The sequence below is a fragment of the Rhinoraja longicauda genome, chromosome 17 (genome assembly GCF_053455715.1).
Source record: "Rhinoraja longicauda isolate Sanriku21f chromosome 17, sRhiLon1.1, whole genome shotgun sequence".
Lineage (NCBI taxonomy): Eukaryota > Metazoa > Chordata > Chondrichthyes > Rajiformes > Arhynchobatidae > Rhinoraja > Rhinoraja longicauda.
The window spans coordinates 37,575,062-37,602,768 of record NC_135969.1 but is presented as its reverse complement, the minus strand read 5'-3'; the positions used below and the strand labels follow the sequence as shown (position 1 = coordinate 37,602,768).

The following is a 27,707-nucleotide window of genomic DNA, read 5'->3' as shown; positions in this document are numbered from 1 at the left end:
ATGGGCAATGATGAGTCAGCATACAGGGGATTGGTCAGAGCAGACCAATTTCCCTCCAGAGATGAATAAAGTTTTATCGTATCGTATCATTGGGGGGAGATCGATTGTCTGATTGAATTGTGTCAGCACAACAACCTTGCTCTCAATCCCATGAACATATCTTCATCAATGGGTCAATGATGGAGAGAGTCAACAACTTCTGGGCATGCATATTAGATATTAGATATTAGACAATAGGTGCAGGAGGAGGCCATTCGGCCCTTCGTGCCAGCACCGCCATTCAATGTGATCATGGCTGATCATTCTCAATCAGTACCCCGTTCCTGCCTTCTCCCCATACCCCCTGACTCCGCTATCCTTAAGAGCTCTATCTAGCTCTCTCTTGAATGCATTCAGAGAATTGGCCTCCACTGCCTTCTGAGGCAGAGAATTCCACAGATTCACAACTCTCTGACTGAAAAAGTTTTTCCTCATCTCAGTTCTAAATGGCCTACCCCTTATTCTTAAATGGTGGCCCCTTGTTCTGAATAAGGGGTAGGCCATTTAGAACTGAGATGAGGAAAAACTTTTTCAGGCATATCTCTGAAGATGTGCTCTGGGCCCAGCACATTGATGCAATCAAAGCCCATCAACGCCTCTACTTCCTTAGAAGATTGAGGAGATTTGGTATGTCAATGAATACTTGAATTTTTCCGGTCGAGAGCATATTGTTTGCGTCAGAGGCTGGTTCAGCAACTCAAACACCATGAACACTGGAGAATACTAACAGTGGTTGACACATCATGGGTACTGACCTCCCCACATCGACGGGATCTTTAGGAGGCGCTGCCTCAAAAAGGCAGCCAGCATCATCAAGAACCCACATCACCTTGGCCACACTCTCATTTCACTGCTGCCGTCAGGAAGGGGAGGTACAAGAATCTGAAAACCATCATCTGCAGGTTCAGGAACAGCTTCTTCCCAGCAACCATCAGGCTCTTGAACACGACAAACATTAATTAATCTAAGAACAATGAACTGTTTTCGTTGCATCAGGGACTTCAGACTTATGTTTTGTTTTGCACTAATACTGTTTAAAAAAATATATTAAACTATTTTTGTATATTATGTTATCCTTGAGTACTGTGTCAACAGGCTTGTAAGCTGCTGCAAATAAGATTTTTATTGTTCCTTTTTTGATATGTATGACAATTAACCACTCTTGATTCTTGACTCCTGCAGTAGTAGTCTCCTTTTGCCCTGGTATTTTATTTAATTCTTCACATGTTTAAGTTATAAAGTTTTATTCTTAATTGTATTCCGTGTCGTTACTTACGGGCAAAGCACCAAGGCAAATTCCTTGTATGTATACATACTTGGCTAATAACATTTATTCAATTCAATTCAATTCAATGTTGCGCAGTCTAATGTGTCTCCACAGTGTATTGTGTGCACCAGAACACTCTTGTCAGGTTGAGCCTGGATAATGGCCTTTGCCTCCAGCATTTTCTAAAATAAAATTTTAACTAAAAATCATTTTGCACTTGAGGTGCTGACGTAGAAATTTACAGATGATTTTTGTTTTGCAGTCTGAAGAAGAGTCCCGACCCAAAATGCCTTCAGTCCATTACCTCCATGGATTCTGCCTGACCCACTGAGTTCCTCCAGCACTTTGTGTTTTGCTCAGGAATGCCTTGTTTAAATCCAAATATTTATATGATTTCATTGCCTTTGAAATCAGAACAAATCTCCCCCAGTGTGTTAAATGGGATTAAAATAATATATTTCCATGATAGTCGCAGTTTTATTGAAAGATGAGGGTGGCACGGTGGCGCAGCAGAAGTGTTACTGCCTTACAGCGCCAGGGACCCAGGTTCGATCCTGACTATGGGTGCTGTCTTTACTGATTTTGTACATTCTCCCCGTGACCATGTGGGTTTTCTCCGGGTGCTCCAGTTTTCTCCCACACTCCAAAGACATACGGGTTTGTAGGTTTCAGTCTGAAGAAGGGTCTCGACCCGAAACGTCACCCATTCCTTCTCTCCTGAGATGCTGCCTGACCTGCTGAGTTACTCCAGCATTTTGTGAATAAATACCTTCGGGTTTGTAGGTTAATTGCCTTCAGTAAAAATTGCAAAGGATGATCGCTGATCAGCACGGACCCAGTGGGCCGAAGGGCCTGTTTCCGCGCAGTATCTCTAAAGTCTGAAGTCTAAATTGATGAACAAGTGTTGATACCTACTGAGGAGATAGTACAGATACAGGTGCCTCTGGAATGCCATTGATGGTTAATCCATTTTGTAAGTTTGGAATTGCCTATCGTTTGTGACGTAAATATAAGGTATAAGAGGAGTGACAATTAAGATCAGGGTAAATATATATTTTTAAATATCTCCCTTCTTTTTGATCAATTTAGTTTAGATAACATTCAAGTCAATGCTGGGAAATATCTAATTTGATAACCTCACCAAGGGCTGGCTACGGTGGCTAAAAGCAGGGGTTATGGTGAAGTGCACTATATATTTTTTTTCAAGTCCCTGGGGAATAATACATTACACACATTGTATGCAAAACCCCCTTTCACTAGTCTATTGTTTGGCCTGGATTTGATGCACTATATTGAGATGGTTCACGAAGAAACAATATCCTCAATATAAATTCTACATAATGCCAAATAAACTTCAGGTAAGTATACACTGTTGACACAAGAGTAGAGAAAATGAGCTCGGCTAACTTTATCTCCATGGTTTAAAGAGTGCAATCGATCCTGTCTGATGGAACTGTTTGCTAGATGTTTAAGATCATAAACTCTCATTTGATAAGATGATGGAAGCACTTTGAAATTAGATAGATGCATTGGTTTAGTTTAATTTTGAGATACAGCTCGAAAACAGGCCCTTCGGCCCACCGAGTCCGCGCAGACCAGCGATCCCTGCACACTAACACTATCCTACACACACTTAGGACACTTTACAATTTACAGAAGCCAATTAACTTACAAACCTGGAGTTTGGAGTATGGGAGGAAACCGGAGCACCCGGAGAAAACCCACGCAGGTCACGGGGAGAACGTACAAAATCCGTACAAGCAGCACCCGTTGCCAGGATTGAAACCGCTTCTCTGGCGCTGCAAGGCAGCACCACTGTGCCGCCCAGATGCATTAAATGCTAAACATTGATGTCTGAAGAAGGGTCTCGACCCAAAACATCTCCTATTCCTTTTCTCCAGTCTGACCTGCTGAGTTACTCCGCCTTTTTGTGTCTCTATCTTTGCATTAAATGTTTCTCTTTTTTTGCAACGTAACAGAGACAGAACTGTGCAAAACTGTTAACACCAATTACATTCACTGTTGATGTTTATAAAATTTAAATGCTTTTCTGGCTTTGTACCACCATTAGATTAATTTTTGTGGCTTCTCAAAAATGATGCGAAGAAGACTGTTTAAAACGAGAGTGCCGCTTATTGTAGAAAGTAAAATTCTTCCTTGTGAAATGATTCCATCACTCACTTTTTAAACCTCTCTGTGATTTTCCAAAGCTTCCATTGTAATTGGGAAATGGTGGTGTGAGATGGAACCTTGTGTGGAAGGAGAGGAATGCAAAACGTTACCGGATAATTCAGGATGGATGTGTGCTTCTGGCAACAGAGTCAAAACCACAAAGGTAAGAACCCCACTGGATCTTCATTTAGATCACGTAGAAAGTTGCAGGCACTTAACGTCAGAAAGTGAAAATCTTAATTCGTTTGAATAAAAAATTGGAATAATACCAGTGCTGGCACAAGTATATCATTTCTTCTTTCAAACTTTTAAGGTATGATAATTTGCTGACTATCATTAAATAAGTGCAAGTGTTTTGGCCGAGATTATTTTCAGTTTCGAAGAAACCTGATGTGTGGATGAATGTGTACAGTGGATAATGATCTAAGGATTGTTTTGTCACTGGTGACTTCTTACACTTTTAGTTTAGTTTAGTTTATTGTCACGTGTACCGAGGTACAGTGAAAAGCTTTTAGTTGTGTGCTAACCAGTCAGCGGAAAGATGACACATGATTACAGTCAAGCTGTCCACAGTGTACAGATAAGTGGTAAAAGGAATAAAGTTCAGTGCACAATAAAGTCCACTAAAGTCCGATTAAAGATAGTCCGAAGGTCTTGAATGTGGTAGATTGTCATGTGTACCGAGGTACAGTGCTTTTTTTTTTGTCCCACCCTCCTGACATCAGTCTGAAGAAGGGTCTCGACCCGAAACGTCACCCATTCCTTCTCTCCTGAGATGCTGCCTGACCTGCTGAGTTACTCCAGCATTTTGTGAATAAATACCTTCGATTTGTACCAGCATCTGCAGTTATTTTCCTATACTACTTGAGGTACAGTGAAAAGCTTTTAGTTGCGTGCAAACCAGTCAGCGGAAAGATGACACATGATTACAATCGAGCCATCTTAGTGTGTATAGACACATGATAAGGGAATAACGTTTAGTGCAAGGTAAATTCAGCATTGTCCGATCAAACATAGTCTGGGGGTCACCAATGAGGTAGATAGTAGTTCAGCACTGCTCTCTGGTTGCGGTAGGATGATTCAGTTGCCTGATAACAGCTGGGATGAAACTGTCCCTGAACCCGGAAGTGTGCGTTTTCATACTTCTGCATCTCTTGCGTGATGGGAGAGGGGAGAAGAGGGAGTGAACTGGGGTGTGACTGGTCCTTGATAATGCTGGACCTTGATTAGACTTCTTCCCGTGCCGTCCTTTGTAAGAATGCCATTCACTTTTTCCATTCCAGCTACATCTGCTGTCAGGTTGAGGTCATCCACTCCAGGACATCTGGAAAGTCCTCCTCTTTCAGGAAACATGCCGTCCTTCTGCTGAGGATGCCGGAGCCCGTGCCCGCGTTTTCTCCCTTTCCTGGACTTCTGCTCTCGCCTTCCCCCCTCAAAAAGGACAAACATTGAGTTCCATGGAGACGCAAGGAGGTGCAGATGCTGGAATCTTCAGCAAATCAGAAAGTGCTGGAGAAACACGGCAGGTCAAGCAGCATCTGTGGGGAGAATGCACAGGCGATGTATTGGTCTGGGTTCCCTGGTCCGCAGCTTTTACACTTCCAGCATCTGCATTCAGTTCATCCTCCTCCTTATTTTCCACCAGCTACAATACGAAACCACCATTAACCAACTCTATCCTGCCCCACACCTCTCTGTTTAGTTTAGTTTAGAAATACAGCGTAGAACAGGTCCTTCAGCCCACCAGGTCCACGCCAACCAGCGATCCCCACACATTAACACTATCCCACACACACTAGGGACAATTTTCACATTTACCAAGCCAATTAACCTACAAACCTGTACGTCTTTGGAGTGTGGGAGGAAACCGAAAATCTCGGAGAAAACCCACGCAGGTCACGGGGAGAACGTACAAACTCCTTACAGACTGCACCCGTGGTCGGGATTGAACCCGGGTCTCCGGCGCTGCAAGCGCTGTAAGGCAGCAACTCTACCGCTGCACCACCGTGCCGACCTGTCTTCCATAAGGACCCCTCTTTCGTTGACTCCGCGGTCTACTCACCCCTTCCCAACCCTCTGTGACTCCGAGCACAGAATCAGTCTGAAGAAAGGTTCCGACCCGAAACGCCACCTATTCTTTTTCTCCAGAAATGCTACCTAACCGGCTGAGTTACTCCAGCATTTTGTGTCTATCGTACACACTGGGGGTAATTTTACTTTCCTTGTTTCATTGGTGTATCTGTGAGTTGTAGGATACTCCACTCACAGAAAACTGACAGAAAATCTGGTTGGATGTGGTTTAGAAACATAACAAATAGATGCAGGAGTAGGCCATTCGGCCCTTCGAGCCAGCACCGCAATTCAATATGATCATGGCTGATCATCCTAAATCAGTACCCCATTCCTGCTTTCTCCCCATATCCCTTGATTCCCTATATTAATATTCCGTTTGTGAATAAAAAACCCTTAAACATAGGATTCCATATCTTCTAGCATTAAAAAGACATTTCAGTTCATATTCCCTTCTGTTCTCATCACAGTCATGCAGTACACACCTTATGAGCGATGCATATGTTACACGGAATTCCCCTATTAATTAAGTAGAGTAGATTGATATCTGCAGCCATTTCAGATTTAAAGCATCGCTACTTTCTAATATAGGTGTGATCAGAAAATTTATTCATAGAAAAAATAGATTTTCAATATACTTGATTTATTTTCAGCATTTTGGTGTTAAACCAAAGATTAATAATATATACTGTGGTAACCAGGTATTATAGAAATAGTACTCCAGTTTCCTGATAGTAGTTTCAAGTTATTAATTTGCCTGAATTGTGTCTCCAAAGATTTTTTTCATCGTCTACTTTATTTCCAATTGAATAAAATAATTTTGGCCAGCTTCTGATCCATTCCTTTCTTCTTTACACTAACCATTCCTGTTCCTTTTCTGATAACGATGTATAATTATTTGCTGTGCAGACTCTCTTTGTGCATTTCATTCAGGACACAAGTTTGCCTAAAGTTCGAGTCTACGTTACCAGGTTACGTTCATTCGTTCGTTCCTCTTCCATTGGCATCAGTATTGGTGTGTAGGAAGGAACTACAGATGCTGGTTTAAACCGAATCTGGTCTGAAGAAGGGTCTCGAACTGAAACATCACCCATTCCTTCTCTCCAGGGATGCTGCCTGTCCCGCTGAGTTACTCCAGCATTCGGTATCAGTTTTGGTATTGGTTTAATATTGCCATATGCACCGACATACAGTGCATGATAAGGGAATAACGTTTAGTGCAAGCAATCCTCCTCAAAGTGCAGTTACCATTTTTTTTGCCACACTGGCAGTTTACAGCAAAGAATTGACACAGCAGGTCAGATGATTTGAGCAGAAGGCTACTTGTCTATTTTCTCTCCACACTTTTTCCACTGCTCTGTTTTACATCTGTTCGGACTTCTCACCCGCATGCCTGTACAACACATCTTTGATATAGCCTACAATATTTATAGTGCAACAAAGTGGAATGCATTATTGTGAAAGAAGCTGGGTTGCAAATGCTGCATTTGTCCAAAACAAAGACCAGTGGCATTCCTTCTCTGGTGCATTGCTAACCGGAAAAAACCCGTATATTGAGCCTTTTGCATGTATTGTTTCTAATTGTCTACAATACAAGGGCATTTCCTAAAAGGAAGATAAGTCCATGCAAAGCACACCTCATGAAACTATTACACTAAGTCTATTCCCTACGTCTAGGGGGGTCATGGTGGCGCAGCGGTAGAGTTGCTGCCTTACAGCGAATGCAGCGTCAGAGACCCGAGTTCGATCCTGACTATGGGTGCTTGTCTGTACGGAGTTTGTACGTTCTCCCCGTGACCTGCGTGGGTTTTCTCAGAGATCTTCGGTTTCCTCCCACACTGTAAAGACGTACTGGTTTGTAGGTTAGTTGGCTTGGTAAATGTAAAAATTATCCCCAGTGGGTGTAGGATAGTGTTAATGTGCGGGGATCGCTGGTCGGCGCGGACCCGGTGGGCCGAAGGGCCTGTTTCCGCGCTGTATCTCTAAACTCCAGTAAACCCTCGTTTTTATGGACCTCTTGATAATGAAATTTGGTTAGAGCAGACGGACCTTCCCATCCCGACGCTCGCCAGCGCCCACGCCACGTCCAGGCTGGACTACCGATGACAGCCCGCACCGCCACCCTCCAGGCCGCTTCCAGACCGGACCTTCTGCCACCACCACCGGCCAACACAGCTTCACCGGCCACTTCCAGGCTGGAACCTCTGCCACCACCTCTGACCAACACAGCTTCACTGGCCACTTCCAGGCCGTGCCAGATGCTGCCACCACCGCCGGCCCTCACCTGCACTCCAGCCGCCCGAGGGCCATGCCCAATGCCACAGCCAATGCTCACCTCCCCTGTCAACTCACCTTGATTCCTGGCCGAGAGTCTGAAGAAGGGTCTCGTCCCTAATCCTCACCTATCCACATTCTCCATGGATGCTGCCTGACCTGCTGAGTCACACCAGCACTTTGTAAGCAGCATCTGCAGTTCTTTGTTTTTAGTACTTGTACAATGATACTCTGCTATCCCTTACTCGCTTACAGTGAGCAATAATGTACCCCCCCCCCCTCCCCTCCCCCCCTTACAGTCCACTATAATGAGGAAGAAGGGTCTCGACCCAAAACGTCATCCATTCCTTCTCTCCAAAGATGCTGCCTGACCCGCTGAGTTACTCCAGCTTTTTGTGTCTATTTTTGGTTTAAACCAGCATCTGCAGATCCTTCCTACACAGAATGAGGATTTATTGTGTACTCAATAGTTTTGAATACTTAGTGAATGCAATGATACATCAGAATTCATGGATCCATATTTTAAATATTAATGTAAACCCATCCTGAGATCTGTGATTTCTCTCTCAGAGAATTTGTCATTGAAGCTGAATTATGCTACACCCAGCACTACAATATCAGGATAATCATCTCATCTAGATTCAAATTTGTTTTACGATTAGTTTATTGTCATGCACACCAAAATGTAATGACATTTCTTGTTCACATGAAGCTCACAGAGTCAACAGTATTTTATACCGTAAGACCATTACACTCGGAACAGAATTAGGCCCATCGAATCTACTCTGCCATTCAATCATGGCTGATCTATCTCTCCCTCCTAACCCCATTCTCCTGCCTCCAGCCCGCAACCTTTGATTCCCTTCCTAATCAAGAATCTGTCAATCTCTCTCTGGTTCAAAAAACACCCAATATATTGGCCTTCACAGCCATCTGTGGCAATGATTTCCACAGCCACCACTCTCTAGCTAAAGAAATTCCTCCTTATGTCCATTCTTGAGGCTGTGGGCTCTGGTTATAGACCATCACATTCCTGGAAAGTTGTTGCCCTGCAGCGCTAGAGACTCGGGTTCGATCCTGACTACGGGTGTTGTCTGTATGGAGTTTGGATGTTCTTCCTGTGACCACGTTGGTTTTCTCCGGATGTTCCGGTTTCCTCTCACACTCCAAAGATGTACAGGTTTGTACAATTATTATTGGCTTCTATAAATTGTCCCTGGCGTGTAAGATGGAACTTGTTTATGGGTGATTGCTAGTCGGTGAGGAGTTGGTAGGCCGAAGAGCCTGTTTCCATGCTGTATCTCCAAAAACTAAAATCTAAAAAACAAAAATAAAAGCAGATAAGATTTGGTCATTCGCAGAGGTCTTTTGAAATAGCAACGATTGATTTAAAAAAACATTACTCAAGCATGGTTTTTATTACATAGAAGTTTATTTTATGTAGTATTTGTATTTTGGTGAAGTTGCTTCTATTTAATTTTATTAAGTATGTCCTGGTTTGGTAACAGCTCCATCCAAGACCCCAATAAATTGCAGCAAATTGTGGATGCAGCCCAGACCATCACACAAACCTTCTCCCTTCTATTCACTCCATTTATACCTCACGCTGCCTCCGCAAGGCCAGCAGCATAATCAAGGACAAATCGCTCCTGGCCACTCCCTGTTCTCCCCTCTCCCATTGAGCAAAGGGTATAGAAGTGTGAAAATGCACACCTCCAGATTCCGGGACAGTTTCTTCCCAGCTGTTAGCAGGCAACTGAATCATCATACCACAACCAGAGAGCAGTGCTGAACTACTATCTACCTCTTTGGTGACCCTCGGGCTATACTTAATCGGACGTTGCTGGCTTTACCTTGCACTAAACGTTATTCCCTTATCATGTATCTATACACTGTAAATGGCTTGTTTGTAACCATGTATTGTCTTTCTGCTGACTGGATAGCACGCAACAAAAGCTTTTCACTGTACCTCGGTACATGTGACAATAAACTAAACTGAAACTACAATGTTGTATATGTCCAAGATTTGCAAAAGTAAAAATCCATAAGATGGCCTTTACATGATAGGAACTCTGGGTAAAGATTCTGGAAAACTGAGGTGGGAAGAAACTTTTTATCCCAGAGAGTTGTGAATTTGTGGAATTCTCTGCCACAGAGGGCAGTGGAGGCCAATTCACTGGATGAATTTAAAAGAGAGTTAGATAGAGCTCTAGGGGCTAGTGGAATCAGGGAATGTGGGGAGAAGGCAGGCACAGGTTACTGACTGTGGATGATCAGCCACAATCACAATGAATGGCGGTGCTGGCTCGAAGGGCCAAATGGCCTCCTCCTGCACCTATTTTCGATGTTTCCATGTAAAATGGCAAAATCAGGTCAATTTGTCACACAATATCAACAAAACTAATCAGATATGGAAGAACTCAGTTTACAAATCAACTGTTTAATCACAAGGCTTTACAAGTGCTGCACTAAAATAACACATGAAGTACTGGGAAATCATAGAAGTTGCAGAGAAGGTGCAGGAGAGGTTTACCAGAAGGATGGATGAGAGATATTAACTACAGGGCGAGGGAGGACAAATTTGGATTGTTTCACTCTAGAATGCCAGAGGTTGAGGGGAGACCTGATAGAAGTGTATAAAATTACGAGAGGCATAGATTAGGTAGACAGTCGGAACCTGTTCCCAGGGTGGAAATCAAACACTAAAGGTTATAGCTTTAAGGTGTGGGTCAACGTTTAAAGGAGATGTGTGGGGTAAGTATTTTACACAGAGGGTAGTGAGTGCCTAGGATGTGCAGCCAAGGATTGTGGTGGAGGCAGAGAGGATAGCAACATTTAAGAGGCTTTTAGATCGACACTTGGATATGCTGGGCATGGAGGGGTTTCAGATCATGTGTAGGCAGATGGTTTATCTTGACATTATGTTCGGCACAGGCATTGTGGGCCGAAGGGCCTGTCCCTTTCATTTAGTTTAGAGATTCAGTGCGGAATCAGGCCCTTCGGCCCGCCGAGGGATAGGGGTGCCAACTATCTCACTCCCAAATACGGGACTAGGTGACGTCACTGCCCGTGCCCCACGTGACCTCACGCAGCCAGTGGCCACGTGCTCCTGCTCCACCAATGACAGCCGCCCGGGCAGGGAGGCGGGTTGCCAAGCAACCTCCGTTAGGCGAACACACTCAGCCCTGCTCCCCGAACACACTCGGCCCCGCTCCCCGAACTCCGTTAACATTAACGAGCTCCGTTAGCCTACACTGTCCGGGCCTACAGCGCCCGCGGGCCAAATGCGGGACAAGGGCAGTCCCCTATGGGACAAACAAATTTAGCCCAATATACGGGATGTCCCGGCTAACGAGGGACAGTTGGCAACCCTACTGAGGGCGCGCCGACCAGCCACCCCCATACACTAACACTATCCTACACACACTAGGGACAACTTACAATTTTACCAAGCCAATTAACTTACAAATCTGTACGTCTTTGGAGCGTGGGAGGAAACCGGCGCTCCTGAAGAAAACCCAGGCAGGTCACTGGGAGAACGTACAAACTCCGTACGAACAGCACCCAAAGGCAGGATCGAACCTGGGTCTCTGGCGCTGTAAGGCAACAACTCTACCGCTGCGCCACCGTGCCGCTTCCTGCCAATATTTTCTTTTCTATGTTCAGTGCTCACACCAAGTCCACTTGAATTCAGAACAGCATACTTTTAAGATTTTGGGGATTTCTTTTTATCTCCACACGAATGTTAACCTATCCCTTCACAGTTACTGGCAGGCCTCAGTTCTACTGTAAGCAGTCCCTGTGTTTTTCAATCGTTTTCAGCATTTCCTTTTCTCTTTCTACTGTGTTATCCATGTAAGATGCAACTGAGGATGACTAGTGTTTGTTAGAAGGTCACAGATTCCCATCCCTGTGTCTTTGATTCTTTTTTACTGAAACAACTTGTAAGTGAATGCATGAATGCACTGCAGGAATGAAATAAACAGAATCTGCTCGTACTTGAGAATCTTCAAACATCACACATAATTATTCAATAAATGATTCAAGATGTATGAAGGTAGATACGTCTCCAAGGCCTGATCCGATATATCCATGGGTATGTGGGAAGCTGATGAAGAAATTGAAGGAGTCCTGGCTGAGATATATGAATCATGGTTAGAACCTGGCGAGATGCCGGAAGATTGGATAAGTTTAGTTTAGTTTAGATTTTAGTTTAGAGATACAGCGCAGAAACAGGCCCTTCGGCCCACCGCGTCCAGATGGACCAGCAATCACCGTACACCACCAATAACCAACACACTAGAGGCAATTCACAATCTTCACTGAAGCCAATTAGCCTACAAACCTGTGGAGTGTGGGAGGAACCCGGAGCACACGGAGAAAACCCGCGCAGACAGGGGGAGAACGTACAAACTCCATACAGACAGCACCCGTAGTCAGGATCGAATCCAGATCTCGGACGCTATAAGGCAGCAACTCTACCGCCATGCCACCGTTAGTGTACAGAGTGATCGCTTGGTGGGCTGAAGGGTCAGTTTCCACACGGTACCTCTAGTCTAAAGTCTAAAGTAATGATGTGGTATGAATGTTATTGGAGTGGATTCTGAGGGATAAGTATACATGTAGTTGGATAGACTGGGGTAGGTTAGGGATCGTCAGCATGGTTTTGAACATGGGAGATGATGTCTCAAGACTTTGAGTTTTTTGAAGAGGTTTAGTGAGGGCAGGGCCATGCATATAGTCTGTATGGAATTCAACAAGGACACGAGATTTTGTACTTAGTTTTAGTTAGTTCAGAGATACAGCGCAGAAAGAGGCCCTTTGGCCCTACCGAGTCCGCGTCGACCAACGATCACTGGTTCTGTCCTACACACCAGGAACAGTTTGCAGAAGCCTATCAACCTACAAACCTACACGTTTTTGGAATGTGGGAGGAAACCGAAGCACCCGGAGAAATCCCATGCAGTCATAGGGAGGACGTACAAACTCGGTACAGACAGCACCCGTGGCCTGGATCGAACCTGGGTCTCTGGCACTGTAAGGCAGCAACTCTACCAGTGCACCACCTACGAATTGAAAATAATTAAAATAATTCCAAGTATATGCGTTTTCTTTATTCAGAAATTAAATACATTTAATATAAACGTTTCCAAATTTATTACTAAGGATGTATTATCTATTTTATAAGTACTTACATTTCTACTCAAGCCATTGATGGAAAATTCTTACTTTCAAATATCCTGTATTTACACCGCACATTTCAGCAATTTGAGGACCAAGTATAGCAGAGATGTTTTCTAATCTGGCATCTAACATTTAAGGGTAGCACAACCAAGAAAAACAGTCTCTGGACAATGTCGTAGGTAATTGGTATGCATTAACTACGGTGCATTACTTATGGGGGCTGCATTTAATTATTGAACACCAGATGCCAAAAATGCTCTGCAGAATATTTTCTTTTTGAACCACTGCTAGTTATAACGGTGTCCGTTATAAGCTGTCTGCTATATTAGAGATACAAATTACTAATGAGGGTTTGAAGAATTAGCAATAACAAGCAACAGTGCAGAAACATTAATAAGGAACATTGCAACCTTTAGTGCAATGTTGGTGGGGTTTTTCCAGCTTTTTTTTAAGTACTGCACTATCTTGAATGTCAAGCAATTTTCCAGAGCTTCAGTGACAGCTTGTGGCAACGTTACACATTGAAAAAGACATTTTGTGTTTTTTGCAATCAAATTTTTCACACACACTACCTTTCCAATGCACTTTTTTATGTCATAAGGTAAGCAAATCAAACAAGTGAAGGGAAAAGAATATTTATTTTAAGGTTCGGTTAAAGCAATTTTAACATTCATACGTATAACATATTTCGATCAATATTATAACATTTTCAAGTATCAACAAGTGCATTACATTTTCAATATAAACCTCAATGGAGATCTAATGCCACTTTAACCTGATATAAGTAACAGTATTCAAGAAGTAGATCACACGAAGCGAATAAAATATGTAACATCAATCGGTTTGGTCGGTTGAAATTGCATCTAATAGAGGACACTAAATCTGACTCACTATCTGAAATCACGCTGCAAATTGGCTAGCATTACCAAAATGAAGCTATTCATTAAGGTAGAATATTGCACTTGCTGCAAAAATTGACTTTAATAATTGCGTCTGCTGCATTGTGCTCGGAGAATACAATTTGATATTTCTAAATTGTTTCTCAGCCCTTTCATATAAGCTCATGCCACCTGACTCTTCCAAGTAGTCTCCTTGTGTCTGTGGATTTCCTTTGTGCTAATGCAAGCAGAAGCAAATGGCCGGCTGGAGATGGTGTAGAAACAGGACATTCTTTGTTGAAGACTGAATTAAGTTTGCAGGTACAACAATGTACCAAGAGTCATATCACAGGAAATAAACTAGTTCCAAGAATGTATCATGCAGCTAGATAGGTAAAAAATAAGTGTATATATAACACCTTAGTTTAGAGATACAGCGTGCAAACAGGCCCTTCGGCCCACCGAGTCCGCGCCAACCAACAATCACACCAGCACAATCCTACGTACTAGGGAATAATTTACAGAAGCAATGTGGGAGGAAACCGGAGCACCCAGAGAAAACCCATTCGGTCACAGGAAGAACGTGCAAACTCCGAACAGGCAGCACCCATAGTTAGGATCAAACCCGGGTCTGTGGCGCTCTAAGGCAACAACTTTACCATTGTGCCATTGTGCAGCCCGACCAGGGAAGGGAATTTAAAATTCACTGCATGGAGTGAATGCGGAGGTGTTGTGTCAATTATAATATTACACCCGAGCTGTTTAGTATTTAGTATTAGTCCAAGGTTATAACTGAAACCAAATGATAATTTCCTTGATCTTGTTCTCATTTAGTGAACTTATGCTGAACTTGACATCTTTGATGTGATCATCCGAACCACAGGTTATTCCAGTAGCTTAGTTCCCTCGTTGGCCTCATTCACATCTGCTCAGCCATCCTGTACTGCAACTGTTTCCTGAAAATAATTATACATTACATTATGTAGTCTGGATCAGCATCTTCTTAATGTCACCTGCAGGCACCAACACATCCACCTGGGTGCCATTAACAATTAACCACAGTTGTGACAATTATAAAAAATTGGATTTGCGGCATTACTGGGTGCCATGAATCTAATTGCAATCATTCCCGTCTTCGTGTTCTCGATCTTTGCATTTGTTTTCACACCACCTTGCACCCCCACTCTCACTCTGCCTCACAACAGGCACTAAACATTTCCTTTCCCTGATGCAGAGATTTGACACAAATCCCACGCCGACCAACAATCACCTATCCACTAGTTCTATCCTACACACGAGAGATAAGTTACAGAAGCCAATTAACGCACAGACCTGCACGTCTTTGGAATGTGGGAGGAAACCGGGGCACCCGGAGAAAACCCATGTGGTCACAGGGAGAACGTGTAAACTCCATCACGGTGGTCAGGATCGAACCCGGGTCTCTGACGCTATAAGGTAGTAACTCTATGTGCCAAACTGCGCACAGTGCAATGTGGCCACTGTGGCGCCTTCCCTGACCTTTAAAGTCCAATGGTAAAAGTGCACTCACTGCATGTGTCTGTACGCTCCCTGAGAGAGGCCATTTTAGCAATATTTGGAGTCGGCAAGTTTTGAACAGGTGGAGGAAGGAACTGCAGATGCTGGTTTACACCAAAGAAAGACTGGAGTAACTCAGTGGGTCAGGCAGCATCTCTGGAGAAAAGGAGTAGGTGACACTTCGGGTCGTATATTGGTGCTTATGAATCATTCAATAATTGCTTTGCATCTACAAAATGACGTCTGCCCTTTAAGAAGCAACAAGCCTCATAATCAGTCTTTTACCCAAGTGGATCATTGAGAATGAAGGTTTTACAAAGGGATTACCCCACAGATTGGCAGGATCGGAACGGTGCCATTTGACAGTCTGAATGCGTTTTGAAGCTAAACCAATCTATTATTTAAATACTTGTGTATTAACTCAATGCTTTGTGGTGTAAAGAATAGAAAGTATTGTTGAGAATGATCAGCCATGATCACATTGAATGGCGGTGCTGGCTCGAAGGGCTGAATGGCCTCCTCCTGCACCTATTGTCTATTGTCTATTGTCTATTCACTGAAGCATTGAAGTTCTATCCTGCATCTAAATTTGTGCCATTTCCTATTTGTGGAAATTATAATTTGTAATTCGCTGCTCCAGAAATCGTTCTCTCGATATGAATGAAAACATACCACTCTGCAATAATAATTCTGGAAGAAAAGGATAAATTCTTCATCTTATGAGGACTGTGATTTGGGCTGTCTCGGTGTTTTAACTAATATTGGTGCTCTTAATTTGCTGACAGTATCAAAGATGAATTGGTGCATGTCACGGATTGCTGTCTCCGTTAATTGTTAGTTATTATCCCTAAATATTTATTACAGTTAAAACACAAAGTACATGTATAACACCAGAATAAATGCTCAACCAATGTCAACATCGTATCTAAACTACTTATTTTTTTAGATTTAGATTTAGATTTAGAGATACAGCGCAGAAACAGGCCCTTCGGCCCACCGGGTCCGCGCCGCCCAGCGATCCCCGTACACCAACACTAGTCCTACACCCACTAGGGACAACTTTTACATTTACCCAGCCAATTAACCTACATACCTGTACGTCTTTGGAGTGTGGGAGGAAACCGAAGATCTCGGGGAAAACCCATGCAGGTCACGGGGAGAACGTACAAACTCCGTACAGACGGCGCCCGTAGTCAGGATCGAACCTGAGTCTCCGGCGCTGCATTTGCTGTAAGGCAGCAACTCTACCGCTGCGCCACCGTGCCGCCCTACAGGACAATAACTTTTTCTCCCCATTTATTTATTTATTTATTTATTTCCCGGTCAAAACAATACAGCAGATTGACCATACAGTCGTGAAAGTTAAATAGTGCGAAATCATTGTATCAAAAATAAAACAATATAATCACACATGAATATTTTCTGACCGAGAAAAAGGCGTAGGCAGAAGCCAAAGTTTATACCAAAGCTCTACCTTTAATACTTAACAACAAAATATAATTAACAAAACACAACATCATAAGTCAGAAGCAGATAAACATAAACATAGAAAGAAACACAAATATAGTCAAGAACCATCATTTCTGTCATGTCAGTTTATTTCTCAGTGCTGATCACATATTTTGTATCTTTCAAATATAATATTTTTGAACACTCCATATTCAGTAATAAGCTATCTACATGTTAACAAACACATAAGCCAAATGTTTAACCATTTTACAGACCGAAGGTGTTTATTTCACAAATTGCTGGAGTAACTCAGCGGGTCAGGCGGCATCTCAGGAGAGAAGGAATGGGTGACCTTTTCGGGTCGAGACCCTTTCGTCTTCAGACCATTTTACAGAAGTCAATTATCAACCCACGCGGTCACAGGGAGAACGTGCAAACTCCGTGCAGACAGCACCAGTAGCCAGGATCGAACCCGGGTCTCTGGCGCTGGGAGGCAGCAACTTTACCTCTGTACCACTTCGCAACCATGCGATTTTAGCTCAAGAGGGAAGGGGAAGGTGCAAACTGATCTGGAATAGAGAATTGAGCTTTCCACGGCCTAATCATGTATTGATTTGTTCTCTGTCTGTCCAGCCAGATTGGAGCCTCTCATATCCTCACACCCATCTTCTTGGGCAGCTACGGGTATGAATATTGATTTCTCTAACTTTAAGTTACCCTTGCTTTCCCTCTCTCTCCATCCCTCTCCCACCCTTGTTCTCTGACCAGTTTCACTGTCCTCCTCATTAATATTATTGATTGTATGCCTCTTCGTCACCTTCCCCTCACCTAACAATGATCCATTCTACATTTTCTTGATCATCGTCTGCTTTGATCTGTCATTTGCACACCTCACCCTTCCAAATATCTCTCGTCTCCCTCTCCCCGACACTCAGTTTGAAGAAGGGTCTCGACCCGAAACGTCACCCATTCCTTCTCTCCGGAGATGCTGCCTGTCCCGCTGAGTTACTCCAGCTTCTTGTGTCTGCCTTCGGTGTAAACCAGCCTCCGCAGTTCCTTCCTACACCCTTCTTCTTCCTGCTGCAAAAACAAGTCAGCACAAGCGATGTAATGCCACAAAGATCGACAAGGTATCTCAAGACGTGTCGAGCGACGGATTGCAGGTTTCCTCCAGAGTTGTGCGGGCATCTGTTCCTTCCTATCTTTGAGCAGTGAAGCTTCCACCATTCGCACATTATCCTTCTGTCCGTGGCTTGTACCAGTTGGTTAGGGGTTTGCCTTATCCTACTGAAGCCAGTCTTTGGTTTGGCATGGTGCCCCTCAAATGCAGAAGGAAAAACATCTAAATACCCATCCTCTCACTCTCATCCTCTCTCTCTCTCTCTCTCTCTCTCTCTCTCTCTCTCTCTCTCTCTCTCTCTCTCCTCTCTCTCTCTCTCTCTCTCTCTCTCTCTCTCTCTCTCTCTCTCTCTCTCTCTCTCTCTCTCTCTCTCTCTCTCTCTCTCTCTCTCTCTCTCTCTCTCTCTCTCTCTCTCTCTCTCTCTCTCTCTCTCTCTCTCTCTCTCTCTCTCTCTCTCTCTCTCTCTCTTCTCTCTCTCTCTCTCTCTCTCTCTCTCTCTCTCTCTCTCTCTGCTTAATCCACATAGTGGTTGTTGCCTCTTTGAGGTCTAGTTATGCAGAGCATTGAGCACTGATTGACTTCACAACCTGTCTGTTTGGCATTCTGCTGGCTTATGAAAACAAGGGGCATGCCAACACATCTCCCAGTACGGGGACCTGAACAACTCGCAGTACAATTGTGAACATGCATATCATTTTCTATATTCATAGCAATCCTGTATCCATAGCAACCTAATGGCAGGCATTACACAAGTGAATTTGGAGGCCTTATGATTAAACGTGCAGTCCTGGTGTCAGGGCGGCACGGTGGCACAGCGGTAGAGTTGATGCCGTACAGCGCCAGAGACCCGGGTTCGATCTGACCAAAGATAATAGAGCGGAGCATGATAGACCACTCCGTCGAAATCACTTACACTGGTGTGGTACGCAAAGGAGCCATTTTAGGAGGCAAAACCCGCCGTCCGTTATGCCTCTCGCAGTGTAATCAGTGTTTTGGGGGAACAGTATGTGTGATGATACCATAAAAATGCAGAATATATCTCATCTATCAATTCACAGATTTTTGTTACTTTTCTTTTTAAATGTTTCTGCAAGTTTCTGCCTACTAAAATGGCGCCATGACATACTACGGTTTTTAGGGTCGAGTGGTCTAACTTGCTCTGCTCTATTATCTTTGATCCTGACTACCGTTGCTGTCTGTACGGAGTCTGTACGTTCACCCCGTGACCTGCGTGGATTTTCTCCAAGATCTTCGGTTTCCTCCCACACTCCAAGGACGTACAGGTTTGTAGATTAATTGGCTTGGTATAAGTGTAAATTGTCCCAAGTGCGTGTAGGATAGTGCTAGTATGTGGGGATCGCTGGTCGGCGCGGACTTGGTGAACCGAAGGACCTATTTCCACGCTGTTTCTCTAAACTGAACTAAATTAAACTAAACTAAATTATACCATGATGTGGGTACTTTTCATACACATGCCAGTGCAGATCGGGCACCAGGTACTTGATTCATTTACTGTGGGCGTACACCTGGGTTCACCACGACTTTAACGTGTCACAACGCTGATGTCTCTCTGAAAGAAGCAAGTGCCAAACATTACTGTAAAACCTGACACGAAGTGCTGAAGTATCAGAGGGTCAGACAGCGTCTCTGGTCACGACCCGAACTGTCACCTATCCATATCCTCCATAGATGCTGCCTGACCCGCTGAGTTACTCCAGCATTTTGTGTCTTTCAGTGAAACAGCTGAGTTGGATATTCTCTTCAATTACCTCTTACTGATTTGAGATTGACTTCACTACTCTGATCAGGACTGGCACGGTGGCACAGTGGCACAGCAGTAGAGTTGCTGCCTCACAGCGCCAGGGACCCGGGTTCGATCCTGACTACAGGTGCTGTCTGTACAGAGTTTGTACGTTCTCCGCATGATTGCATGGGTTTTCTCTGGGTGCTCCAGTTTCCTCCCGCACTATAAAGATGTGCAGGTTTGTAGGCTAACTGGCTTGATAAAATTCCTAATTGTCCCTAGTGTGTGTAGGACAGTGTTCGTGTGTGGGGAATCGCTGGTCAGCATGGACTTGTGGGCCGAAGGGCCTGTTTCTGCGCTGTACCTCTAAAGGGGTAAAGCAGCCTGACGAAGAGTCTCGACACAAAATGTCACTTAGCTGTGCCTCCAGAGATGCTGCCTGACCCGCTGAGTTACTCCAGCACTTTGTCCTTTTTTTATACCAGCATCTGCAGTTCCTTGTGTCTACTTTTACACCCTGTCTTCACTATGCAGATAAAATAGATGAGAGCTGGAAATTGTACGCTAATTGTCAGTTGTGTAAAGGTTCAGCTGTTTCCTTTCTTGCTGCCTGCTGTGTTTCTCTGTTGACTGCTCAGTTTGGACCGTTGCCGTAATAAACTGTAATTTCTCCAAACTGTGAAGGGCCGCTGTGACCGTTGACTTATCTGTATTACTACATTCTCTCAGTGCAATCCCGTTGAGGGTTTTCTCAGTCATCAAAGAGATCTCTTGACCAGAACTAATTCTGATGAGATGTTTTCCCAGTTTTCAAGACTTAGACTTTACTTTGATTGACAATTTGTGAGAGCTGATTGCTGCTAAAACGTCTCATTAACATACAAATCAGAGTCGTTGCTGACAAGATTTGTCACTTCCATGCTGTTTCTGCTTGCAACTTAAAAGAAGTACTCTAATCAGCGATTCACAGCCACATTCCAACCATAAACCCATGGGTTCCACTCTAATGAATGTATCTGTGTCCCTTATTACCGTGTGTCTTATGATCCAGAGCATTGGAAAAGAAAGGTACATGACACACAGAATATCTATCTGTGAGACTTATGGGCAGCACAGTAGCACAGCGGTAGAGTTGCTACCTCACAGCGCCAGAGACCCATGTTAGATCCTGATTATGGGTGCTACTAGTACGTAGTTTGTACGTTCTTGCTGTGACCGCGTGGGTTTTCTCTGGGTGCTCCAGTTTCCTCCCCCATTCCAAAGATGTGCATGTTTGTAGGTTAATTGGCTTCTGTAAATTGTCCCTAGTGTGTGGGATAGAAGTAGTACATGGGCGATCGGCTGGTCGACGCGGACTTGGTGTGCTGAAGGGCCTGTTTCCACACTGAATCCTAAAACTAAACTAAACAAAATATTCAGCATCTTTAGAGTCAGTGAACATTCTTCATTGCAAATTACAATTTTTCATTCTATTTATTGTACGTGTTTTAATTATTTATTCACTTTTTTTCAAGCAGAACTGTATTAGTGTTCGGATAAAAATTCATGATTGAGAAAAATGCTGCGTATAGTTTAATCTAAAGTATAATCAAACGGCCATACAATGTTGCTTTCCTTGCGTAGAAATAGCTCCAGCATTCTCACCGTGACAAATTCCATCATGCAGTCTTTTGCTGCAGGCGCTAAATAGCCTTTCTTCCACCCCTTCTAAGGTCACTACACTTGGGGGATCGGATTTGTAAAGCCTCAGGTACTCTGATGATGTTTTAGAATATTGTGTCCCTTTGCCCATATGGTTTCCCTGGCACCTCATCTCTGTCGGCACCAAGCCACTGTTTCATGTATTTATTGCTGGCATCGCCCTCACCATAAATACTACACTGGTTATGTTTTGTCCCAATGTCATGCAGATAAATACGATCTCTTTATATCTTCACACAACTGAAGGACTAAACATGCTGCATTGTTAAAATGTCAGGCTTCACAAGCTTTTGGGTTGCACAAAACTGAATCGGGAACAATTAGTTTTGGCTTTCTTAGCTTCATTTGGTTTAGAAAATAGAAACATAGAAAATAGGTGCAGGAGGAGGCCATTCGGCCCTTCGAGCCATCATCGCCATTCATTGTGATCATGGCTGACCATCCACAATCAGTAACCTGTGCCTGCCTTCTCCCCATATCCCTTGATTCCGCTAGCCCCTAGAGCTCTATCTAACTCTCTTTTGAATTAATCCAGTGAATCGGCCTCCACTGCCTTCTGTGGCAGAGAATTCTACAAATTCACAACTCTCTGGGTGAAATAGTTTTTTTCTCATCTCAGTTTTAAATGACCCCCCCCTTTATTCTTAGACTGTAGCTCCCGGTTCTGGACTTCCCCAACATTAGGAACATTTTTCCTGCATCTAGCTTGTCCAGTCCTTTTATAATTTTATATGTTTCTATAAGATCCTCTCTCATCCTTCTAAATTCCAGTAACTACAAGCCCAGTCTTTCCAATCTTTCCTCATGTGACAGTCCCGCCATCCTGGGAATTAAACTGGTGAACCAACGCTGCACTCCCTCAATAGCAAGGATGTCCTTCCTCAATTTAAGAGACTAAAACTGCACACAATACTCCAGATGTGATCTCACCAGGGCCCTGTACAACTGCAGAAGGACCTCTTTACTCCTAAATTCAAATCTTCTCATTTTGAAAGCCATAGTCAGGATCATTTGGGACTTTGGCCCTGTAAGGCAGCAACTCTACCGCTGTGCCACCGGACCGCCCTCTGTTGTTGCACTGTATGGTAATATTAATACTCAATAACTACCTGTTATCGCCACGACCAGCTTTATTAAAGATGAGATGCCGGTATGTTTCTGGAGAGAAGGAATGGGTGACGTTTCGGGTCGAGACCCTGCTTCAAATAGACACAAAATGCCGCATCTGAAGAAGGGTTTCAACCCGAAACATCACCCATTCCTTCTCCCCAGAGATGCTGCCTGTCCTGCTGAGTTACTCCGGCTTTTTGTGTCTATCTTCGGTTTAGACCAGCATCTGCTGCAGTTCCTTCCTACACACACCAGATGTGGTTTGCAAGGAACAAAGACCGCAGTCCACTCTGTTGCCAGTTTCAGCTTTGCCCCATTGAAGTGAAGCTTCTAGCGGATGCAGCCGTGTATAATGCACGTGGGGCAGCCAGCGATCACTTGTCTCATTACTGACACTCTCACTTTCGGTTCACTTGTTTAAAAAATACTCATACCCATTAATCAAGCCCGGGGCGCACAGAAAAGACCTCATCAATAAATAAACTCAAGTTATAGAAAGAACAAATAGCAAGGAATACAAATGTCTGAATGTCACTGGGAAGCGAAGTGTTATCCAAATAATGACGGTAATTTCTGTGGTTCCGCTGCAACCACAGTGGGCAGCAATACATCTGTGAAACATTGATCTGTGTCTGCCTCAGAATTTTTAGTGTAATTCATATGATTGTTATCATCTTCAGCACTAAGAGAAAAGAAACACGAGCAGCAATAAACAATGATAGCACCCAAATGTGTTTCAGACAATTGCTACGGCCTCATATTTAAAAAATATATGTCATTCGATCTTTCAGCATTGACTATTATTTCACTACCTTTCCTTAGCTTAGTTTTGGTTTAGTTTAGTTTAGAGATACAGCCGCAGAAACAGGCACTTCGGTCCACCGAGTCCGCGCCCACCAGCGATCCCTGTATACTAACACTATCCTACACACACTGGGGACAATTTACACATGCACCAAGCCAATGAACCTACAAACCTGTACGTCTTTGGAGTGCGGGAGGAAACCGGAGATCCCGGGGAAAACCCACACGGACACATGGAGAACGTACAGACAAGAACCCATCGTACAGGATCATACAGGGTATGGGGAGAAGGCAGGAACGGGGTACTGATTGAGAGTGATCAGCCATGATCGCATTGAATGGCGGTGCTGGCTCGAAGGGCTGAATGGCCTACTCCTGCACCTATTGTCTATTGTCTATTGTCTATTGTCTATTGAACCCAAGTCACTGGCGCTGTAAGGCAGCAACTCTATCGCTGCGCCACCGTGCCTTTCAGAAAAATAAAATATGATCAAATGACTGATTATATGAACCATGTAAATGTCTAGACATCTGCGAGCCCATTACTTTCAAGAAATGGAACAGTCCACGATTACTAAACAACCATAATTAACACATCACCCGGTTTTGATTTATAATTTTCGTGCACTTATCATGATGAGAAAAATATCTGTAAACCTCATTGTTCAGATGCAGGTGAGGGTAATTCTGTTGAGTTGGAACCACGCAGGTCACGGGAAAATGTACAAATTCCGCACAGACAGCACCCGTAGTCAGGATCGAACCTGGGTCTGTGGCTCAGTAAGGCAGCAACTCTACCGCTGTGCCACCGTGTTACTCAGAAATGTTCAAACCCAGATTGCTCTATTTTTCTATCCATTTCGATGTCGTTTATCCATAAATGTTTCAGTTCTGATGAGGGGTCCTCGTCTGAAACCAATGATTCATGTACATAATGTACTGGTGAAACCCCATTGGAGTTTTGCATGCAGTCTTGTTTTTCTTATTCAAGGCAAGATTTTAAAGTGGCAGCACTTTAGAGAACAGTTAAGTATAGAATGGGTGAATAGTTCGATGAGAAGAAGTTGCACTTTATAGGCGAGGCTTGTATCGGCTATCATTCAGAAGAGTGGGGACTTGCTTGAACACAAGAGCCAAAGGATCTGTGGATGGATATAACTTTTTATTTAGTTTAGTTTAAGATACAGCACTGAGACAGGCCCTTCGCCCCAGCGAGTCCATGCTGACCAGCGATCTCCACTCCTTTATCACTACCCTACACACACTAGGGACAATTTTTATATTTCTACATTTCTACTGAAGCCAATCAACCTACAAACCTGAATGTCTTTGGAGTGTGTGAGGAAAACAAAGATCTCGGAGAAAGCCCACGCAGGTAATGGGGAGAATGTACAAACTCCGTACAGACAGTACCCGTAGTCGGGATCAAACCCGGATCTCTGGCGCTGTAAGGCAGTAGCTATATCACTGTGCCACCGTGCTGCCCAAAGAAGAGGATATGTCCTTTGATGGAAGAGTCCAGGACAATGGGCCGCTGTCTAAAAGTAAGTTGCTAACCAAGCTATCAGATAAAACAATGTTTTTTTCCGCAGAGGATCATGAGTCTTTGTGACTCTTGTTCAATAGATACACCAAGTTTCTTGCCTAGAGTAGAGGAATCGAGAACCAGAGGACATAGGTTTAAGGTGAGGGGAGAAAGATTTCATAGGAACCTGAGGGGTAACTTTTTCACACAAAGGGTGGTGGGTGTATGGAACGAGCTGCCGGAGGAGGCAGTTGAGGCTGCTATTATCGTAATGTTTAAGATACATTTAGACAGGTACATGGATAGGACAGGTTTAGAGGTACATGAGCCACACGTAGACAGGTGGGTCAAGTGTAGATGGGACATGTTGGCCGGTGTGGGAAAGTTGGGCCAATGGGCCTATTTCCACAAAATGCTGGAGTAACTCAGCAGGACAGGCAGCGTCTCTGAAGAGAAAGAATGGGTGACGTTTCGAGTCGAGACTCTTCTTCAGACTGATGTCAGGGGAGCGGGCAGGACGGAATTTCCTATTTCCACGCTGTAAGACTTTATGACTCTAAAGGGAGGTGGAAGCAAAGTCGTTGACTACTTTTTTAAGGCAGAGTTTTGTAGATTCTTAATAAATGGCAGTGAAAGGTTATCACAGTAGATGGGCATGTGGAGATGTGCTTACAATCAGAATGGATTACGATTTTATTAACCGCAGAGAAGGCTTGAGAGGCTGTAGTCCAAACCTGTTCCTGATTTGTATGTTCGCACTCTCGTGTGACTGCACTTATAACTGACCTGCAAGGTGGGCGGCACAGTGGCACAGTTTGGTGGAGCCACTGCCTCACAGCGCCAGAGGCCTTTTCTCGTCTCCAGTATTCACCCCTCTCCGGCCCCCCACCTCTAGTCTTTCAGTCCGAAGAAGGGTTCCGACGCGAAATATCACCTATTCACTTTCTCCAGAGATGCTGTCGAGTTGGAACCATTAGATGCAGAAACAGTGAATAGAACAATGAATCTTCACACCTCGCAAGGTCATAAGATATCTATGGCTGTGGGAAGTCATTGATACATCCATGAAAAAAAACAACCTCAAGGATCCTGCAATGCTGTATCTCACTGTTCCTTCAACCCAAACAGAATCATTTTTATATTAGAAGATAGACGCAGGAGAAGGCAAGAACATGGGATTAGGAGGCAGGGATCAGCCATGATTGAATAGCGGAGTGGACCCGATGGGGCGAATGGCCTCATTCTACTCCTATGACTTGTGAACTTCAGAATCAGAATCAGAATTACCTTTATTTGTCATCCAAAAAACAAGTCTTTTGGACGAGATTTCGTCACCCACAGTCCAACAATAAAAGCAATAAAATAAGCAATTACACAACCACAACCAACACAAAAAAAAGAAGAAACATCCATCACAGTGAGTCTCCTCCAGTCCCCTCCTCACTGTGATGGAAGGCCAGAATGTCATTTCTCTTCCCCTGCCGTCCTCTCCCGTGGTCAGGCTGTTGTAGTTGCCAGGTTCCAGGCCGCGCCGGACGGTGAAAGGTCCGCAGCGGGCCGACCCCAGCCCCGCGATCCGGTGCGGGCGAAGACGCTGCCGCTGCCGCTGCTGCTGCACGTCGGGGCGGTCGTGGCTCCCGACATTGAAGCCCCCACCGAGCAGAGAAAAATCCCGCGGCCTATTAATTTGAAAATGCTGGGTGTAACTCAGCGGGACAGGCAACAACTCTGGAGAGAGAGAAAGGGTGACGTTTCAGGTCGAGACCCTTCCCGAAATGTCACCCATCCCTTCTGTCCAGAAATGCTGCCTGTCCCATTGAATTACTCCTGCATTTGGTGTCTATCTTCGGTATAAACCAGCATCTGCAGTTCCTTCCTACGCATTTTATACTGACCTTCATTATTCTGAGTTTTCAAATATTTCAATTGTTTTTGCTTCGATTTTCACCCTTGCCAATGAGGTGCTATGAGTGCGATCTATTATGTTCGACATTTATGATAGCATTTTCATAATTACTAATCAAATGGAAGTTTTAATTGTTACCAGAGATTAGATGCCCTTGATTGCACATCATTGTACCAGTCATGATTACATAAAGTATGTCCACGAGCAGTTGTAGCACATTTTACGACTATTTCTGCTCACATTATAATCTCAATGATCGCATTTGTCATGGATTTTCATCTTTGTAAACTATTAATTTGAAAAAAAAGTAATTGGGTTCCAAAATTGTTCAAAATTGCGAGTAGAATATTTTCATCTGCCATTTTATGTCTCAAAGACGGAAATTTTTAAGTTCAATGTAACAGTTTAAATAAAACGTACGTTTCAAAGTGTTACTTGGGAACGATTACATTTTGATGGGGTGGTGGAAAGGGGATAGGCCATGTATTTCATGTCTCTCCTAAATTTCATTTAGATCGCTCTTCATGCAGGAAGCTATCCAAATGTAGTTTTAGTTTAGTTTAGTGATAGAGCATGGAAATAGGCCCTTCGGCCCATCGACTCCATGCCGACCATCTCCCTACATACTACGAGCAATTTACAGAAGCCAATTAACCTACAAACCCACATGTTTTTGGGATGTGGAAGGAAACCGCAACACCCGGAGGAAACCCACACGATCACAGGGAGAACGTGCAAACTCCACACAGGCAGCAACCGAGGTCAGGTTGGATTTGGGGCATCTGGTGCTGTGAGGCAGCAGCTCTACCAGCTCCACCACTATGCCGCCCTTAAATTGGTTAATTGGCACTTGTAAAATTGCCCCTAACATGCAGGAAGTGTTTGCAAAGATGGGATAATATAGCACTAGTGTGAACGAGTGATCAAT

At 43.9% G+C, this 27,707-nt stretch overlaps 1 protein-coding gene across 4 annotated transcripts in view; it reads left to right on the top strand.

The window, feature by feature from the left end:
- LOC144601932 (chemokine-like protein TAFA-1) overlaps nt 1–27,707 on the top strand; it is a 409,302-nt gene that overhangs the window by 369,427 nt on the left and 12,168 nt on the right. For 2 of the 4 annotated variants that reach the window (XM_078414530.1, XM_078414528.1), the window contains 2 exons: nt 3,517–3,641; nt 4,762–6,397. In XM_078414530.1, the coding sequence (XP_078270656.1) occupies nt 3,517–3,641; nt 4,762–4,782 (146 nt within the window). In that variant the 3' untranslated portion in view covers nt 4,783–6,397. Of the gene's footprint in view, nt 1–3,516; nt 3,642–4,761; nt 6,398–27,707 lie in introns of those variants that run through there. The other 2 variants (XR_013548395.1, XM_078414529.1) reach the window with 2 other exon arrangements.